We start from the raw sequence: 19,535 nt of genomic DNA, 5'->3' as shown, positions 1-19,535 counted from the left end.
CCGTACACGAAAAATGTATTGTACTAATTTCATTAGTGGAAAAATACAAAGACATTATTGAATGTAAATAGACTGACTTTCATCGACGAAGTTTAAACCCCCAAATTCGACCGTTCAAGCTAAAACCAAGTTTATCCACCATTTGACCGAGATTTAATCTTGAACGTTGTTGGTGCAACAGACGTTTTCACCGAGCTTGGTTATGACCCTCGTTCAACAGTTGAACTTCGTTGGTGCACAGCGTTCTAAGAATAGGTACTGTCTTCTCTTTTAACCCTCTATTTAATCTGTAGGTGGCCGAAACAAACCACTTGCGGTTTTAACGTTGATCTCTACAGAGCAATCAGTAAAGCACCCCAAAAATATATTCCATCTTTACTATAAAACCGTAAATGGCAGAAATCTTCTACCACTACTGGTTTCAACATTAATTGAAGAAATAACAGATCACACTAACCAAATTCGTTCGCTTGATGTATTTGTCACATTGCTACTTACTAATGTATATCTGAATTCTGCTTTTAATCAGCACTTACAAATGAATGCCATTTTTAAATATGCATTTACTGAACCAAAACCATAGTTTTTATGTGCACCATTTGAGGGTGATAATACTTATTTGACTCTAATGGGTCAACAATGAAATTTTAGATAGTTATGGAATTGCAGCATGAATTTTGAAGATTCTATATTACTTTTGTTATAAAATAATTTCGACCTATCGGCTTGAATTTATTGAAATTCTTAAGAAAGAGTCAGTAGTTGAACAAGTTTTGTGGACAATGTAAGCGACTAAAGTAGCAACGACTTTAGCGCCAGTACGTAGTCGTCTTCTAGATATGAAGTACATAGCGACGGCAGACACAGACTGCTCAGCAGTGTTGTGAACCTGCGGTAAAAAAACCCATTTTGTGGGATTTTGAGCATTATTGCTTAAAAAAGCGATAAAGGGAATTTTTGTCGAAATTTGCAACAAATATGGGACAATATCCATCTAATCTTCACATGTATTACACAGTAAAGTATAACCACGTTTATCCGGCCTGACTGGGACCAAAGGCAATCCGGAAAACCGAAAATCCGGATTATCCGGGCAGTATGGGTAAATAGCAAAACAAATCCTTAAATAAGCAGACTTACCATTTATTACGACAACTTTTCACATCATTCCTTTACGAAGAATTAGTCCGCTGTCATCTGTTTCAAACACGTGTGGCGTTTGAATGAAGCATTGAGGTGCTTTCTCAAACTCGACAAAAAGCATTTTATGTACAGTATTACCATAATTTATTGTAAAATCTATGCAGGAACTGTACATTTAATCAAGATAAGAAGCGAATATGTGGTGTACTTATAGCTACGTTCTTGCTCTCATAGTTTTAAAAAAAAATCTATGTGAAGATTAAATTTTAAAAATAATGTCTACAAATCTGATCCGGATTATCGGATCAACGAGGGCCGGATAAACGCAGTGCTTCATTAACTCGCCTGGAGGCCCGGGAGTAGAAAAAAATGTGTGGCCCCTGCTGACTTCACCTAATTCATTTATGTGAAAGCACAGTAGGAAAATTAAGGAAATATGTTTCTTATGTTTTGGTCATATTTTATTTAATGATGATGAATACATCTTCATGATTCTTTTTAGATAGCCAGTTGAGATTTTGATCAGAGTGGAGGCCTGGGGCTATAGCCCCCCTAAGCCCCCTCTTAATCCGGTCCTGGATAAACGAGGTTGTACTGTATAAATACGTTAACAAAATTCTGCACGAGTGGGAAATAGGCATAACGAGTCATAAAATATGCGTGAAGTCAGTGTTGATGGTCAAATATTGGCTCTAATTTCTTTTGTTGGTTATTTGGGAAAGTGATTGCTAGTGCCCAAGTGGGTTGTGGAATGACTTGATCTGGAGCGTCATTTCAGATTTTGTGTGGGTGGGGCAAGACCTCTTGATATGAGTAAAATTCGGCGTTTTTTTACTGACTTGCTACTACTCTATTGATAAAATCTACAAAAATCTCAAACTCAGGGGGGGAATTGCCCCTCCCTGTACCTCCTAAATGATGCCCCTGGACTTAATAGTGTGATTCTTAAAGATCAAGAGCAACTGAACACAAATTATGCTCTTCTATTAAAAAAAAGAAAAGAATATAAAAGAAATTAATGAATGAAAGAAACAAAATAAAATAGTAAACAAGAAGCAATCAAGTACTAAAACACACCACATGAAATATATGAAAAAAATATTTTTCTAATATCTTTACGTTCAGTAGAAGGTGACAGCACAAGGTCGTGATGGAGACTGTATTTCCCACAACAAAATATGCTATAATTTATTTTATAAATATGAAAGATCCTAATTTAAGCATTTATTTCGTAGATATTGAAGAACTGACTAACATATAGTTTCAGTTTTCTTTTCTATTTTTCTTTCTTTTGTAATCAGTGTCCAGAGTATGGGAATTTCGAAAGCAAAATGGGATATGTTGGTCCTTAACGTGGGATTTTATAATGTTTTGGGTTGGCATCACTGTTCTACAGCACCTCCACAGAGTAATAAAGAGCCAGCGTTTCCAACGTGTACGTAATTATCGAATCATACGATAATTTTGACTCCTGTGCGATGTACGATAGCTATTGTACGATAATAGGAAAATATACGATAATCTAACAACCTAGTGAGAAGAAAAGATAATTATGAATGTATTTGAAATTCGAAAGAAGTTTCATTCCTTGCGTGAAAAAAATGAATTTTGAACATACGAAATATGACAAAATTACTCAAAATATTACAAAGATGACCAACGTCTCGAGTAAGATAAGTAATGCAGAAAAATTAAATTTAATTGGGTAATAATTTAAATATTTTTATGTTACACTTTTTAGCTATAATAGTTAGACTGTATGAGATGGAATATATTGTAAAATTGATCTAAGTTTCTACTAGTGTACTCAGTGGCGTATTTAGGGGGGCTTCCGGGCTTAAGCCCCCCGAAATCTTACTTACTATAGTAGTGCGTATGAAATATCTTGCAGAATTTTCGTATTTTTAGGCAAAGCTCCCCCCCGAAAGTTAGCAAAGCCACTCCCGAAACAAAATCGTAAATACGCCACTGAGTGTACTGCAGACACATGATCCAATCTGTGATCAAACCGGGAACCACTACCACACACACAGGAAATCAATCAAGAAGGGGTAATTACTAGGTACTTAATGTACATAAGTTTTCACAGGTAAACAAATAAAGTGCTGAAGGAATTTTTTTTTAGACTAGTAAACAATGAAGCTTCTATCTTCTTTGTTATGGAAATTGTTGAATATAGGTTTAGTTGTAAATATTCATGTTTGTTTTCTGTTAATAATAATAATAATAATAATAAAGCTTTATATTAAGACTGGAAACACAAAAATGCGATAATTTTATGACAAAAACGATATTTTTAAGTGCTACGTACGGTAATATCTTCTGAGCACGTTGGCAACGCTGTAAAGAGCTATTCGTGATAATCTGTGTAAGCGTTGTGATTGTGAGAGAATGTGTAAATCTATGTTCGTGTTAATGGTGAGGTGTTAAATCTTATTATGTATGTTGTATGTGTTACAGAAAGGTATGGGTGGCAATGAAAGAAGAACAGGAGAGGACTCCCCTACGAACAATCTTACAGAATTTTCTAAACCATGTAGAAAATTTGGAAAAATGCAGGAGCGAGGATAGTTACGAAAAGGAATTTCAGGTGCGTAGATAAGGTGTCATAACGTTGGTCGTAAACGAAGCAGGTATGTACCATACTTGGAATTCCGTTTCCTGCTTTAGCGTAGAACACTAATTATTTTGCCGAAATAGGAGTGTAATTATTTTTGCGATTTACAAAGTTTACTGAAAAAAAAGTTTTGTAATTACTAATAGTGTAATAATTCAAGTGTATGTTTAAAGTGGTACAGAACTGAGTGACATAATGCAATTGTTAGGTGCGGTACATTGTGTATTTCAAAGATAACAAGAAAAATGAAATTTTAATGTTTGCCCATGATTGATAAGAAACAAAGTAAATAATGGTATCTTATCAAAAGGGAGCAAGCACGTTCAGTTAAATTTTTAAAGAAACAGACTTAAAATTTATATTGCCTATAATACATCAAAGCCTTATGTGCCAATAATCTGAAATTTATTTGCAGCTAAGTGCCAATTTCTGAAAAATTATATCGTTGTACAGTTGTTACCAAAAGAATGTATTTAATAACCAGTTTGGGAAGGTTCTAGATTACTGGTCCCCCTATATTTTTCATAAATAGAAGTATTTACTTACCTGATACATGTTCCTTCTTTATGCTTGCGATGGTGATGTTAGTCGCTGTGAACACTATTTATTATGAATTATATTAATTGGTAATAGTTAAGAACAGCTACTTCTCATCTCCCGCGCACGAGGATACATCTTACTGTTGCACTACCTAAACACCCTAAGTACAAGGGCAAGAACTCAGTCTATTACCTACTTTTTAACATCATAGATAGTCAATGAATAATTCCTGAAAGTATGGCGTTTCTCGTCCTTCCCTAAATGGGAAGTACGGCTCCTTAACTATAACCATTAATTGTTTTGACAAGTCATAATTTCGTGTTGTTGTTGTTCCATCATTTCTGTTTATGGAACAACAGTAGTCAGTCACACTATTAACACTCGTACTTTTTTAAAGTAAGAGTATGTTAGTTTTCTTGGGTTAGGAGGGGCTTGCCCCCTTATGCTTTGAGGAACTATTTAACTTCTTGTAAAATATTAATACTTTAGGTTGTTTTTTTTTAAATAGTCGAAGGTTGTCCTGCTATACTTTTATAGAAAATTGTGTTCTTGTCGGGTGGGGGGGAGGGGATTAGGGAAATGCGGGTCAGTGGCATAGGCAACCCGGGGGATCCGAAAAAGTGTATTATTTTCTTCTGGTTATCTAATAATACAGTTTTTCGGCTCTTCTGGATCATCTATATCACTGACCCGCATCCAGGGAAGGAGACCAGTAATCTAGAATCTTGCCACGAGTTTCATATGTGTGGAACAAAGAGAGAATTAAAGTACAGGTTATTGCAATTGACGTGTGGTATCATTGGGTGAACTTTACAATGCCCGCTCCATTGAAATCCTGACTCAGATATGAGAAATTACACTTGGTTAATTTTAAAAAAGATGGCCCCATAATTCCTGCTCTCTTTCCGACTCTATTACGAAATCTATTTTGAGTACACTTTACAAGACACGCTCCAGCTGCGCATCGATAAGTAGGGCCCTTTTAAAAAGTATAGCAGAGTAGGGTAGGGTAGAGTAGAGTAAGATATAAATAAGTAGGGTAGGGGTTAGGAACGGGTTAGCTTAAGGTTAAGTAGGTTTTGATCCATTTTCATAAAATTATTAGTGTGTAATTTCTCGTTTCTGAGTGAGTATACCTGCTGGAGCGGGCGTTGTAATGTTAGCCCTATATTTTTATTATTTAGATTAGACTTAATATACCCATTTCCTTTGAAGTTGGGTTCAGTCACATTGCCGCTAAATCTAGAGTTCTCTTTTTCATTACACCTGCCTTGCCTTATACTGTATTAATGTTATGTAAATGCACTGGATTGTTAGCGTTATTGCGTATTTTCTTATTTCCATTATACTGCATAGACATCTGTTTTTCAAAATTCTGTACTATTAAAAACAGATGATTAAAATTCATGTATTGCGATGAAATTAACACGTACTGTAATTTATATGGTAACAAAATCCTAATTGATGGAATTATTATTGAATCCGATTGGTAGAAATTGAATAATTTTCAATCGTCGTAATTATTAATAACAAGGTCCATTACACTTTTATCAATTTTAGAGTCGAATTTGTGCATCTGTATTCACTAGTATAAAATCATTTTCAAAATTGGTAAGCGAAATGTTTTTTAAAATCATCATAACTACGTAAACCACCTTTAATGGCTTTAAACCATGCGGAACATGGTGGCAATAAAATATGAGGTAAAGTGTTAATATAACTAGACTTGATGCCTATTAATTTGGTTTTTCAAATTTCTCTGTAAATGTACTTGCAGGCATATCCTCTACTCTACCGCTAAATTTAATTAAGGATTTTATATCTCTAAATTTTACCGGTACTATCACTGGCTTTTACAAATCTTAATTTTCTATGTTTTACGAGTGTTGAATTCTGTTTTAGTATCTCCTCTTCCTGTTCATTATCGGCATTAGAAATTGTGACTTCCCTTGTAGTTTGTGGTGAAGTCTTGTCTTCATAACCAGATCTAAGAACTACCTGATGCTTTTCGGGGATGCCTACAATTCGGAGTGATTCAGAGATCGCTTCAGTAGTTTTACAATTTAGGTCGGCCACAATACTGGTCCTTAATTTAATTTTAGTGTCGAAGACTTCCTTTTGTAGGTCACTGATTAGGAAGAGTTGAATTAGCTTTGGTTCGAGCTTCCATATTATCGAACTTGTTTTTCATATTTTGGGTTAATTGTTCGAACTTGACGTTATGAGATTGTTCAATTTATTCCATTTTGCTCCCCATTTGTTGCAGTTTAATGTTTTGTTGCACCAATTGAGCTTATATTTGGCTTTGTGAAAATGCCAACTGCTGGTTCAAATATCCCACTGATTGATCCAGTTTATGATCCAAATTTGTTTAATCGGTTGCATGACGTTCTGGAAGTCCGTGTTTGGTGGAGAATTAACTTCATTGGACTGTTCTCGAATATTGGGTACTGATTCTGAGTGTCTCATCCTTGTGTTCGTGTATATTCTTCCTTGACTTAGTAACAATATGTAATCCGCTTTAGATTGTTCGTACTGTACTACGGAGTTATCCTTAAGGTCTTCCTGGGCGGAACCACCATAAAATATATAGCTATATATATTTTGCCCACAGTTCTAAATATTTAAACCTTGTAGTAATAGCTACACACTATATATAAGTCAAATGATTACACGCCAGTTTCGATTTGTGTATATCAATATATTTTCAATAAAATTACTAATTACTTCACAATTATGGACATATACGACTTTTATATATGGAGTCTATGCTTGTTCTAGTTGTTAGATACATATAAACAACCACTTAGCTACCAAAACTGTTGCCTTAGTAACGAGATTAATGTCGTCACACCCAACAAACAAACATTTCTACTTTAGTAATCGAAAAATAAACATGGAAATCAACATTTTATGATAATTTTTCCTCTTCTGTAATGAGTCTAGTGCCTGTTGAGACAGCGCTTTTGCCCAGAATATTAAATGAAATAATACTGAAGAAATGCACATGCATAAACGGTATCATTGTATATACTAGCCTCCAAAGTCTAAACATATTGTTCAGTACCGTTTAGATTAGCTTAATCAGGTAGACAGTAGGTTTTGCTTCCCTGCTATCTTCAATCAGCAATTCAATCTATAGCTAATTAGTTGTGAATACGATTAATGATTTGGTGGTGGGTTATATTTATTTCGTACATCAGAAGAGTAAGATGCAGAGACGGCTTGTGAAGGAGGTCACGTTGGTAAAAATTGAATTTTTCCTTTTGAAACTAAATGTAGAAAACTTGTAATGTATTAGTTGCATAAAACAATTGATATATTAGATAACCTTTGTTCTCTTAGTTTCAAGCTATAAATCTTTAATTGCGTTAACTGCTGCAGATGACGGCTCCGAAATACAAAATTCGAAAAAAAAAAATGTACAGAATCAGATGAAATGTCAGCGTGGGAGTAACGAAAAAGGTAATAAAGATCATCAGTGTAGAATGATTATTTAACTAACAAACTAATTCACTCTATGACCTATGGAACCCGAAGGTTTAATGCTGCGTTCACAAAAGCTCTTCATTGACTTCTGTCCTTGGCCAATTGGATCCAGTTTTTACTTCGTATTCCGATTTCTGCAAGATCCATCTTAATATTGTCCTCCCACCTGCGCCTAGGTCTTCCTAATGGTCGTTTTCTGATTGGACTTCCAGTTAAAATTTGGAAAACATTCCTACTTTCTTTATTTCTGGCTACATGATCTGCCCACCTGAGCCTCCTACATTCTGTAAACGGTATATAAATTGTGTACTTCCTCGTTAGGAAGTTCCCTCTATTCCCCATTCCCGTTTCTCTTGGGCCTGAATCTTTGGCTTAGGATCTTTTTCTCAAACACTTTGTCTGTGTTCTTCCCACACAGTTAGCGACCATGTTTCACAACCATGCAGCACAACAGGCATGATTATCGTTTTATATATTTTAAGCTTCAAAATTCCTCGACAAAATGTTTTGAACTGAATATTAATACGAATTCCCTGCTTTTAGTCTGCATTTAATTTCTTCGTGAATATGATTTTGTCTGTTAATATTGATCCTAGATATTTGAAACTATCCACTTCATTTGATATTTTAACGCATCCATAATTTGCCGTATTACGATCCCGGTGAATTTCCATGTATTTAGTTTTCTCTACATTTACTTCTAAACCAATATCGCTGCAAGCGTTTAGTAAGGCCTATGCATTTCTTTCTATTCTCCTATCGTCCCCTATTAAATTCACATCATCAGCATATGCCATAACCTGGTGAATACCGTTCAACTGTAGGCCCTAGTTGCTACCTTTCATTTTCCTAATAGCGTACCCCAAGACAAAGTTGCATAATAACGGCGACAGCGCACCTCCTTGTTTTGAGGCCATTCTCGACCTGAAAACTCTTGGACAAGAATTTTCCTGCTCAGACTTTACTTTGAGATTCATTTAAACATATCTTAATTAATCTAATTACCTTTTTTGGTCTTCCAAATTCTGTAAGATTGTTATATAATATTTCTCTCCTGAGTCCTAAGCCTTTCTAAAATCAATAAATAAATTGATGTGCCGAGGTAGGATGATTATTTAGGGAGAAAATGAAGTTCTGAACTATATGAGCTCGCATATTGATGCAATATTAGTTAAACAGGCAATAGAACATAATATGGCAGTGTATCAAACCCATTCTCTTATTAAGTAACCAAGGACGTGTATGCTGCAGTAAAAAATACACAAGACTTTTTGCTTGCATTGTCTTTAAAGGCTTTTTCCATGCCTTTTTCTCAACTTTCTCAGAATTTCAGAATTGTAGAGAGGAAATTAATAAGAGAAGAGTTGCATGTGTACAAAACTTCGTGAAATGGGGCAAAAATTTGGGTGCTATCCCATTTTATGTGGGCATAAATTTGTAAAATCTACGAAAGAGACGTGTTACTTGATTTCACGATAGGATTGTACAAGTAATCAACATATATTGGGATTTTACTTCTTACATGTATAGTAAGGCTCGCGCCAAGTGATCTTTGTGGTGGACAAACACCGTGTGTGTGTGTGGGTTTCCTCGGGGTTCTCTCATTTCTTCCCACTTTATTCATTGCATTCTTTTCTCATCATTACCGTCTCCTGTAGCCTAGCCGGCATAACCGTGGGACTTAAAAATTCCATTTAATGTATAATAAAGTAGGAATATGAAATGGAAAGTGTCTTTACCACGTAATACTCCATAACAAAGAGATGATAAAGTAAAGTGCTATGTGAAGGCAGTGTGCAAAGTGTTCATATAAGTGTCGCAAAACTGTGCAATTCAAACGTCATGTGTTTTATACCATATAAAATGTTTTTCCATTCTCTCTGTGTTGTGTACCCACCATCTCTGACGCGCCTGTTCCCTATGGCCGCAGCCCTCGTTTCCGCTCAGGTCCACTTGCTGATCTGCACTGAGTCGGTTAGATGGCATTCGTGCTTTTTAGTGGCCACCTAGCACATGTTGGGTTGTGTTTTAAGTTTATTCGTGTTTATGCACTAGTTTTTATGATATTTGTATGTTCACACGCTGTAGTTATACTCAGCCCTCCTAAAGTCAATCTATACCAATAATACAACTTTTGTATTTAGAAAAAAACTTTAGATTGAATTTCTTGCTAAGAGAATTTCATATTTCATTAATATAAGTATCCCCTAATGTGGCAACCTAGTACAGGGAAGAAGATGTATTTTCGTATGCGTTTTGTACTTCTGGATGTCTTGGGGACGTGTATCTGATCCGTCCCCAGTCCCCTTCTAAAAGTTTATTTACATAAAACCAGGGTTGGCTGGTTTAAACCAAGGGGGTTTAAACCAGCTGTTTTTTTTTTTTTTTTTTTGTTTAGTTTTAAACCGAAAAATAAAAAACAACGAAAAATGCTTTATATCGTATGAACTTAATGGTAACGTTTCCAAATATCAAACCATCTGCATTCGCTTTATCTCCGTTTCACCTTTTAACCAAGGCGTCCCATGTTCAAATCTCGGTCGAGCCAAAACCCTTTTTTCAAGTGTAAACCAAGAAGACTTTAAGCAAAAGTCGTCGTCTTACCTCTGTATTACATAAGGATGTTAAGCCTAAACACACGAAACGAAACCAAATTGTATACCTGAATGTCTGTTGTTTTATCAAGAAGCCACGGTTGCATAAATATATTGATAGAAATTGGCAAAACTTACCGACTGCATATGTAGCTTCCAACATTAGCTTGGATTGGACTTTCAGTTTTAATTTAATTGAATGATATCTACATACTAAATTTGTAATTTAATACCTTAGTTTTAGCGTACTGATTATGATACATGCCAAGAAGTAACGGGATTTTTTGTTTTTTTGCTTTACATTTAAATCAATAAGAGAATTTTCGCAATGGCTAAGACAGGACTTTCCCAATTTATATATGATCCTGTATAATGGTTCACTTATGCAATTGTTTATCTTTTTGTCCTTCTGAAATGACTCTTGACAATTATATTCACAAGTATGTAAATATCAGTACAACGTATTTTTAACAGGAGTCCTCCATGAGTGAGTCGGCAGACTCATCGCACTTGTGGCCAATAGTCCCGGTTTTGAGTCCAAATGGAGAATAATTTCTCTCGAATATAAGCCGAGAAGTGGTTTGGATTCCGCTTTAAGCTTATGTGACCCCTTCCAGCATAATAACACCAAGGCGAAACAAACTTATTTCTGTCCATATGTAATACAAATACATAGAAAAAATTGTTTAAACGAAAAAAAGCTGTTTTTTTTCAATAAAAAGCATGGTTTTTGCCAACCTTGCATAATACTGTATTAGGATGTTATTTACAGTGCTGGTTGAAAATATAAGATTATAAGAATTCCCTTTTTTTCGTTATTTCTGAATATGTGTAGTTTGCAACACTGAACAGTTTGAACGTATTAACTTTGCAAAGTAATATGATAAAGACGATTACGTATCTGGCGAGTAGAAAATGAAAATAAATATTCGTAAAATGAAATTTTTGAGTTTAACGTCTCACGGTAATGCCCGTTAGGCTAAGGGAGACGATGATTCAAGCAAGTGAATGATGATGGAACAATTGGTGGAATGAAAAGTTGGAGAAAACGGGAGTACCCCGAGAAAACCCACGGAAGCGATGTTGTCCACCACAAACTTACTTGGCCGGGAGTCGAACCAAGAACCCTACGCAGCTGAAGTAAGCGCTTTACCACTGAGCCGCCGTGCGCCCAAGATATATTTATGATTAACAGTTAAGAATGAACAAGAGAAATGAAAGAGTAGTTCTAGGTAAGGTATATTAAAATAATAATAATAATAATAATAATATAATGTTGAAAACAGGTTCATGTTCTAATCTGAGGCCACCATCTGCAGAAGATTAGCCATTTAATTTTTACTAATGTGATCCGCCTCTGCTGAGATGGTTCCAGTAATTTGTGTATTTTTTTTTTTTTTTAATATTTTTAAATAATACATTTAGTACGTCAGATCAGTTTAGACAATGCTCCATAGGATGGCTGTCGTGGAAACTTAATCTGTAACTGAAATAAATCTGCTAAGTTTTATTAAATGTGCGATTTTTAGATTGGTTTTTCGTTTCTTTTGAAAGTTAGTGTTGATTTCTTATTTATCACAACTTCAAGTTTGTGCCTTTTCTTTTACTGTATATAAAACTCAGTTGTAACTGTTCAGTACCTGAGAACTAGTTGCAAGGAAATTAGGTACGAAAGAGTTCTTCAGGGAGAGTAATTACTTCATTACAGTGTGTTTTATCATATTATCCGTGGATATCTTGAAGGATCTTCAGAAATAAGACTACTCATATATGGTGCTTTTCAACCATTTATGGGATGCTGACAAACAATTTGTATTCTGTGTAGCTTCGATACCAATACCAAAATGCGATTTCTGTGCAACCCGATCTTTTTTGGCACGCTTATTAACTTACTAGCACGCTTACTGATATTTTAGTAACGATACACTGACTTAGTGACTGGTACATTATTTTTGAACTTCGTAGCACTAAATTAAAGGTACTCTGCCATTATTGGCAGGTCACTTGTAGCAACTGAGAAGCTCGAAAGCTCAATGGTCTTCAGCGTCGCGGTCCCTCTTTGTCTTCACGTATGATCTTTTTGTTTTTATATCGTCCATTACTTGTGGCCTCCTTCGCCCTCTCCCTCTCTTTCCTGCTACCATATCTTCTAGCAGGTCCCTCATGATGCAGTTCCTTAGGTAATGTCCCAACCAATTTTTCTTCCTCTTCTCAGTAATATCTAAAACTGTTCTTTCCTCCCCCAACCATCTCATTCGTGTTCTCTCAACCCAGCTAATTCTCTCCATTCTTCTCCACATACCCATTTCGAAAGCTTTCAGTCGTTTGTGATCACTGTTACGTAATGTCCACGTTTCTGCCCCATACAATGCAATACTCCACATGACACATTTTACGAGTACTTTTCTCAGCTCGTTATTCAAGGTCTCACCAAATGTATTTTTCTTTCGCCATTTCTATCCTTGCTTTTATTTCACGTTTGTACTTCATATTCATCACTAATAATACTAAGATATCGAAAACTAGTTACGTGTTCTATTTTCTCCCCTCCTACTTCAATACTTGACACCGACCGCTTCGTTAGAGTCACCATGGCTTTTGTCTTTCTAACGTTTGTTTTCATCCCATATTCTTCACAGCCTTTCCTCAAGTTTTCCAACATGTTATTCATTTTCCTTTCAGATCCGCAACTAGCGCCATATCATCTGCAAACCGTATACAAGTAATCATTCTACTTTCTACCGAAATGCTGTCTTCATTATGTAGGCTCTGTTTCAGTACTTTTTCTAAATAGACATTAAATAATGGTTGATGACATACAGCATCCTTGCCGAATCCCCCGTCCGATTCCACTCTCTTCTGTCTTTTCCTCTCCTATTCTAACACATACTTGTTGGTTCATATATGTTTCGCGTAAGTCTTCCATCTTCTCATTGCAACCCAGCCTCTTTTATAACTCCCTTCAACAATACCCAATTCACACGGTCGAAAATCTTTTCTCGATCAATAAATACCACATACATCTCTTTCCCTTTTTCTATAAACATTTCACCGATCACCCTTAATAATTCAATTGCATCTCGTGTGCCCTTATCTCTCCTAAACCCGAACTGTTTCTCCTTAACTTTTTCATTTGTTCTTCCATACAGCCTTCTGTTCAGTATTCGAAGCAGAATTTTTGCTGCATGAAATATGAGACTAATAGTTCTATAATCCTCACATCTCTTTGGGTTCGATTTCTTAGCCATCGATACTATGATCCTCTTCAGGAAGTCTTTTGGTCACACTCCTCTTTCATAAATTTCATTGCAAAGTCGGAACAGTTTTTTCTGCTCTTGTCTACATATTCGTAGTTAATTCGATTTGTATATTATCTGTCCCGGTTGGCTTTTCATTCTTGATCTCACGTATAGCTTTATCATCCTCACGTACTGTATTTTATACTTCAACATCTAGGCCACACTGTCTACTTTCATATAAGTCATCAGCATATTCTTTCTATCTTCCTATGACCTCACTTCTCTCGCTGACTACCTTCCTATTTTTATATTCTACTGACATCCTGATACTCCCTTGTTATAGAGTGCTAGCGCATATTATACGGAAATCACTGTTTATTTGAAGATATCCATTGGGAACTAAAACTATTTAGCAATAAAGTAAGTACTATATTTGGTAGATTATAAGTAAATAGTGTACTGTACCAACGTTGCCATTTTCTTATTGAAAATGTGTATTCGTAAACTGTTGATTTTTTTTCTAATAGGGCAAATGTGGAGAAAAGTAGGGGAACGCAAACTATATCTTTAGTAGTACCAAACAAGAAATCCATTCGTTTTGTTGGAGGACCTGACTTAGAGTCAGGCTTTTTTCCCAAAATGGTGGTTGCATAAATGGCTCGTAGTCAGGTTAGAAACTACGAAGTGTGCGTTTTAAATTTCATTTCAGATTTTGAGTTTGAAGCCAGACCTACTTGTATTACAAAGACCTGTTTTTTTCTGACACTTCCCTTATTGTGAAGTTCCGCGGCTAGTTTTTCTTTTTCCCGCACGGTTCGCTAGTTTACGCCCATAGAGATAACCCCTTCTTGTATTGTAACGCACTAGAGGGACGTATATAATCGTTATTTTTGTCTTTTTTTTTAAGAAATTCGGATACTTTTACGATATACTTACAATACAGTGTACATGTAAAAATATCAATACGATTTTGTATTAATAAAATCATAAGGTCAGACAGAAAGGCATATTCTTACATAAGTAGAAATACGAAGATCTCAATTATTTTCTTACCCACAAATTTTCTCTGCATGTATTATATTATATACTTCTTAAACAGTTTGTCTATTCTAATATCAACTTTACACTTATTTAGTTTCTATAATTTGAGAACTTCGTGCGAAAATTACATTTTAACTGGTTATAAACTCAATTGTTTTTAAGCAGTGATTACTCATGTGTTGTCTGATAAATTGCCTTAAAAAGAACATTACACAACGGTTTTTGTGCGATTCTCGTTTGTAGCAGGATTTTTATAACCAGATTCGAATTTTCTTTTCCAATAATTGTGGCCGAATAACCATATTATCAATAATTAATGATCGTATTGACTGTTAATCATCTAAAGACTTACGTAAATCTATTAGTCAGTGCGATATAAAATGGACAGTTTCCTTTGGAACTGGTCTCTATAGCGTTTAATACATCTGCTGGAATTGCAACCGGTGGCACATCACTAACAAAGTCGTAATCCAACAAGGACTTCCTTACCAAACGACATAGGGCCTTTCTATTTCAACTGTGCCCCTTCTGGCGCTGCTGTCGATGTATGTTTTCCTATACCTCCTTCAAAAGAGGAGAGACAAGTGGCTGTGGCCCAGCGGTGCCAGATCTAGTATAATGATGCTAGATCTAGCATAATTTGCATATTTTTAGTATCTAGCATCCTGCCCAAATCTAGCATAATTTCAGCAAGTTTATCAAAAAACCGCAAAACCTGGAGATGAGAAAGAAGTTGGTTGTGGGAAGAAAAAGAATTGCAGAAATATATTCTCTCCCATTGATTCATACAGTCGATAAACCATACAGTCTTATTGTTCGAAGCAAGTTTGAAACGGCGGGAGGTCATCCCTTTACCGATGGCTTTAGAGAAGGGGCGTGGGAGTAAAAACAATTTAGTGTTTCTGAAAATGAGGAAACTACTTTTATTGCAGACGGTAGCTTCTTGACGTTAAGATTAAACATATAGGACACAAATGCAGGTGACTCCTTTTGCCATGTTTGACCCAGTCCACCCCAGAGATTCTTTTTTTCTTTTTGCAACTCCACCCAAGGTTTTCTAATCCTTTGACTGTGAGGTCATTTTTTTCAAAATGAAAAAAAAAATCAGAAGGTGCAAAAAACCTCTTGTTTCCAGAAGTTTTAATGTTTGTTTTGGAACTTCAATATTTTTTTTTGAATTAGGTTAGTATGAACAAAAAAAAAAAAAAAAAGGAAAAAATAGAAAGGCTTTTCTACATCCTGAGTTATTTCTAATTTTGGAGATTTTTTCTTTAAAAAAATCCTGAATTAGTAATCATGAGGATCTGGCATAATTTAACCGAATCTAGCATAATTTCGATCAGGTTTTGGAATAATTCCGAGCTGTGAGTGGCAATGCTGCTGTGGCCAAGAGCTTTCAATAGTAGGATGCGGACATTGTTGCCACATTGAATTATTTCACCAGCTTCGCTGTGCACTGTGTTATTAGCCATTCACAGTAGTTTACGATCTTCACTCGCCAAGACCAAACGGCTGAGTGACAAATTGGCAACACAGCTGAGGTCATTCACTTCTTTCCCCAAAGCAAAGGGAAAGTTTCCTTCGTAAGAGGATGGTGGGGATGGGACCGAAGTATGTTTCACATATTTTCCGAGGGCACACTTGAAATACAAAGGCTCTAGTTCCGAATACTATGGTCACTAAACATTTTTAATTTGACGGAATACCTGTAGTTATTCTATAAGGGAAAATGCCTTAATGTTGTCTTTTTCTGCCGCAGATTCTTGTGTTTCTATATCCAGATTCTCTGCTGGAATATATAAGCTTTTAATAGTCATTATTAAGTTCGTTACACTTTATCTTGAGGTCTTTCATCGGTGTTCTTAATACTTTTACTGCATAGTTCGTTTCATCAACAGAAATGCAGTTCGAATATAAAGAATGCCGCCTTCTGTGTGTGGTGGCTCGTGTCATAAGTAAGTCATCGTCCGAGGGATCTTGCGGAAAACACTCCAAATAACTAAGTGGCCGAGAGCCTTAGTTGCCACAGTTCCAAATGGTATCCTCTAAGTTAGTGCTCGATTCCCTGTTCCCAAAACCATCTTCCTTGTTCTTACGTTGCCTAGCATCTGTTTCATGTTAGCCATAGTATTGGAAAGAAAGAACAGATACAGTGGGTGTTAAGACATTGCAACACCGCAAATGTGTTCCGCAAAGGTTTGGGGGATGAATGGTATGCTGTTGTAAAAATTAGCATGGGAACTTGAAAGAAATTTGCCAAACTGCACTTCTATCGAGTAAACGCACTATACTTGTTAGCCTGCGTTTAAGGCGTTTGAAACAAAAGCTTTGTTTGATTTTAAGTATAAGAGTCGTCAAAGTTTGTTTACTGTTGCATCTTCTTGATATCAGGGCTCCCATATTTTTAGACTAAATAACTCTGTGCAAATCTACAGTATATTGATATTTATGTACTTACTTTTTGCTGAAATATCAGAATTATGTAAGAAGTTAATACTTACCAGAAGTGGGTGACAGAAAGTAGGATTATTTCTGTCAGCAGAGTATTAGCTAATCAGAGCGGGATTTTTTAAATATCGCGAGGGGCACGGTGGCTCAGTGGTAGAGTACTTACCTCTCATGTGTAGGGTCCCTGGTTCGATTCCCGGTCAAGTAAGTTTGTGGTGGGCAATATCGTGTCCGTGGGTTTTCTCTGGGTGCTGCTATATTCTCATTCCACCAATGCTTCCATCATCATTCACTTGCCTTAATCTTCCGTCTCCCTTATCGTAAAGGTCATAAACGTTGGACGTTAAACTGAAAGATTTCATGTAATTTTATTTTTAAATATAACACAAATGATATTAACATAGATTTTGGAGAGGAATCGGGACACTTGAGATTTTGAAGGATTTTGGAGGAAGAGATGATGTAAATCCGAGACTGTGCTGGCTAAACTTTGACGTTGGGAGCCCTAGATAGTGTTTTATCCAGACAGGTTAGGGGGAGATTCGTTCCCCAGAATGTGATGTCATAAGTGTAGTATGTAGGTAATGGATATAGTCTCTCTCCGAAAGCCTTAAATCCCCCCTCCCCGCCCATATTTGTGTGTACTCAGTAGAATTTTTAATTGTCATTACAGACGTGGTTTAGATTATTAATAACAGGAGTAGGGTTCTGTTTAGATTTTTTGTTTTGTTATGTTTGTATGTGTGTGTGACATTTCTTTTCAAAGACATTCTAGTGAACTTAGTTATCTTTTGCATTATAAGTAACATAATTTCCAAATATTGATAAAATAATATCTAATTTTTAGTAGTTAGCGTTTACAATGGGTTCTATGATCTAGTCAAAAATGCTTGCCGCAAACTACAGTATAGTCATTGAACAGACAGTTGCCAGTGTTTAGTATGACCAGGACCTTGTCGCATAATAGCTTTTAACCATTCATTCTTTAGATTTATATATGTCGTAAAAGAATTCATGAAATGATGCCTTTCTGTCTTTTCTCTTGGTTCTTTTACACCTAAAAACACAAGAATAGGCCATTTTTGTTGTATACAAAAGATAACACTTATCAAAACAAAAAGAAATATCTGCAAATACAGAGCGCAGCGTTTCAGCTATGCCCGTACACTAGCTCCGGGCAGAAATCGGCACTACTAGCATGTCGGACGCGTTACGACGCAAAATAAGGAGGTGTTTGGAGTACATGTAGGTCTAGGTTTTAAGCATGCCATTTTAATGTCCCCGCACTTAATCCCATATCTCCTGCTAGTACGGTTATGTATGCCCAATCTCGTGATATGCTGTATCCGTTCTTCCCCTTAAGCCATAGTTGTACATAGCAAGAAACTCATCAGTCTCTCCTTGCATTAAGAAAGAAGACATTTTTGGGATTGGCCACTGTAACCTGTTTTTCTTATGGATGCAGACGTGTTAAACTTAAGTTTGTATTTTTTGTTATTTTTCTCCCTATTCATTATTAATGTACTTGGTGTATATAAACTTTTTTGACTTCACTAGGTTTTCTACTTGATTCGATTTATTCTAATCTTTTTAATCTGAGTAATCTAAAACACTTAAACAATATTGCTTTCGTAACAGTGTACGAATGTCATAGTATTATGAGGGAGTCGCAAAAGCAGAAAACCGTATAGGGAGAGGATATACATTAATGTAGTGCACATGAAGCAAAAGTGAAATAAATATGCTAGGTCAAAGAGCAACTGTTGATGCAAGCAAACGAACGCTGATGAGATAATTGATGGAATTGTGGTAGAGTAAATCCATGAGCACGGCATTTCTTAATGTGGCGTGGGGTCAATAATACCCAGCGAAGATGAACGGTCTACTAATGTCAATGTATGAGTGGAATGAAATTTATACCACAGATTTATTTCCTGACTACAGAGAAATTATTACAATTTCAAAAGTGGACAACACCTGTAACTTCAAGCATAGCTGTCCGCCTGTATACATCTGGCGTCGTTAGTTGACTTCCTTACTTTTATACGACGCCACAAAGCACCAGCACTGCCTGCTTGGAGGATAGCGACGAACCAATCATTCGATGGGCTATAAGTAGAGATGAGACTTTTTATTTTATTTATTTATTTATTTTTTGAAAAAAGAAAACAGTTTCTTCCATGGCCTTTCTGACTGGAAAATTTTGAGCTTTTTTTAATATTTCAGTTTTAATGAAGAAATAAAAGCATGTTCCACCTTTGTTTTCTCATTGTACCTCGAAAAAGATATTTAGTTACTGTAGTCTGAACAGATATCATCAAAACATGCGAGAATCATTATGAACACTCAAGAATTATCAAAAGGCTTTCTTATTGAAATTAATTCATTCTGTAAGAAAGAAAAGGGCAAATCGGTGGACGTAGT

The 19,535-nt window shown here is 35.8% G+C and overlaps 1 protein-coding gene across 2 annotated transcripts in view; it reads left to right on the top strand.

The window, feature by feature from the left end:
- The first annotated feature begins 3,499 nt into the window (after positions 1–3,499).
- Positions 3,500–19,535, top strand: part of LOC145687906 (uncharacterized) — a 65,238-nt gene continuing 49,202 nt past the window's right edge. For both annotated transcript variants that reach the window (XM_081761455.1, XM_081761454.1), the window contains exon 1: positions 3,500–3,733. In XM_081761455.1, the coding sequence (XP_081617581.1) occupies positions 3,593–3,733 (141 nt within the window). In that variant the 5' untranslated portion in view covers positions 3,500–3,592. The remainder of the gene's footprint in view (positions 3,734–19,535) is intronic.

This window comes from Thermobia domestica, chromosome 6 (genome assembly GCF_964235325.1).
Source record: "Thermobia domestica chromosome 6, izTheDome1.hap1.1, whole genome shotgun sequence".
NCBI lineage: Eukaryota > Metazoa > Arthropoda > Insecta > Zygentoma > Lepismatidae > Thermobia > Thermobia domestica.
The sequence above is the reverse complement of the archived record's forward strand: the minus strand, read 5'-3'. Positions and strand labels throughout refer to the sequence as shown.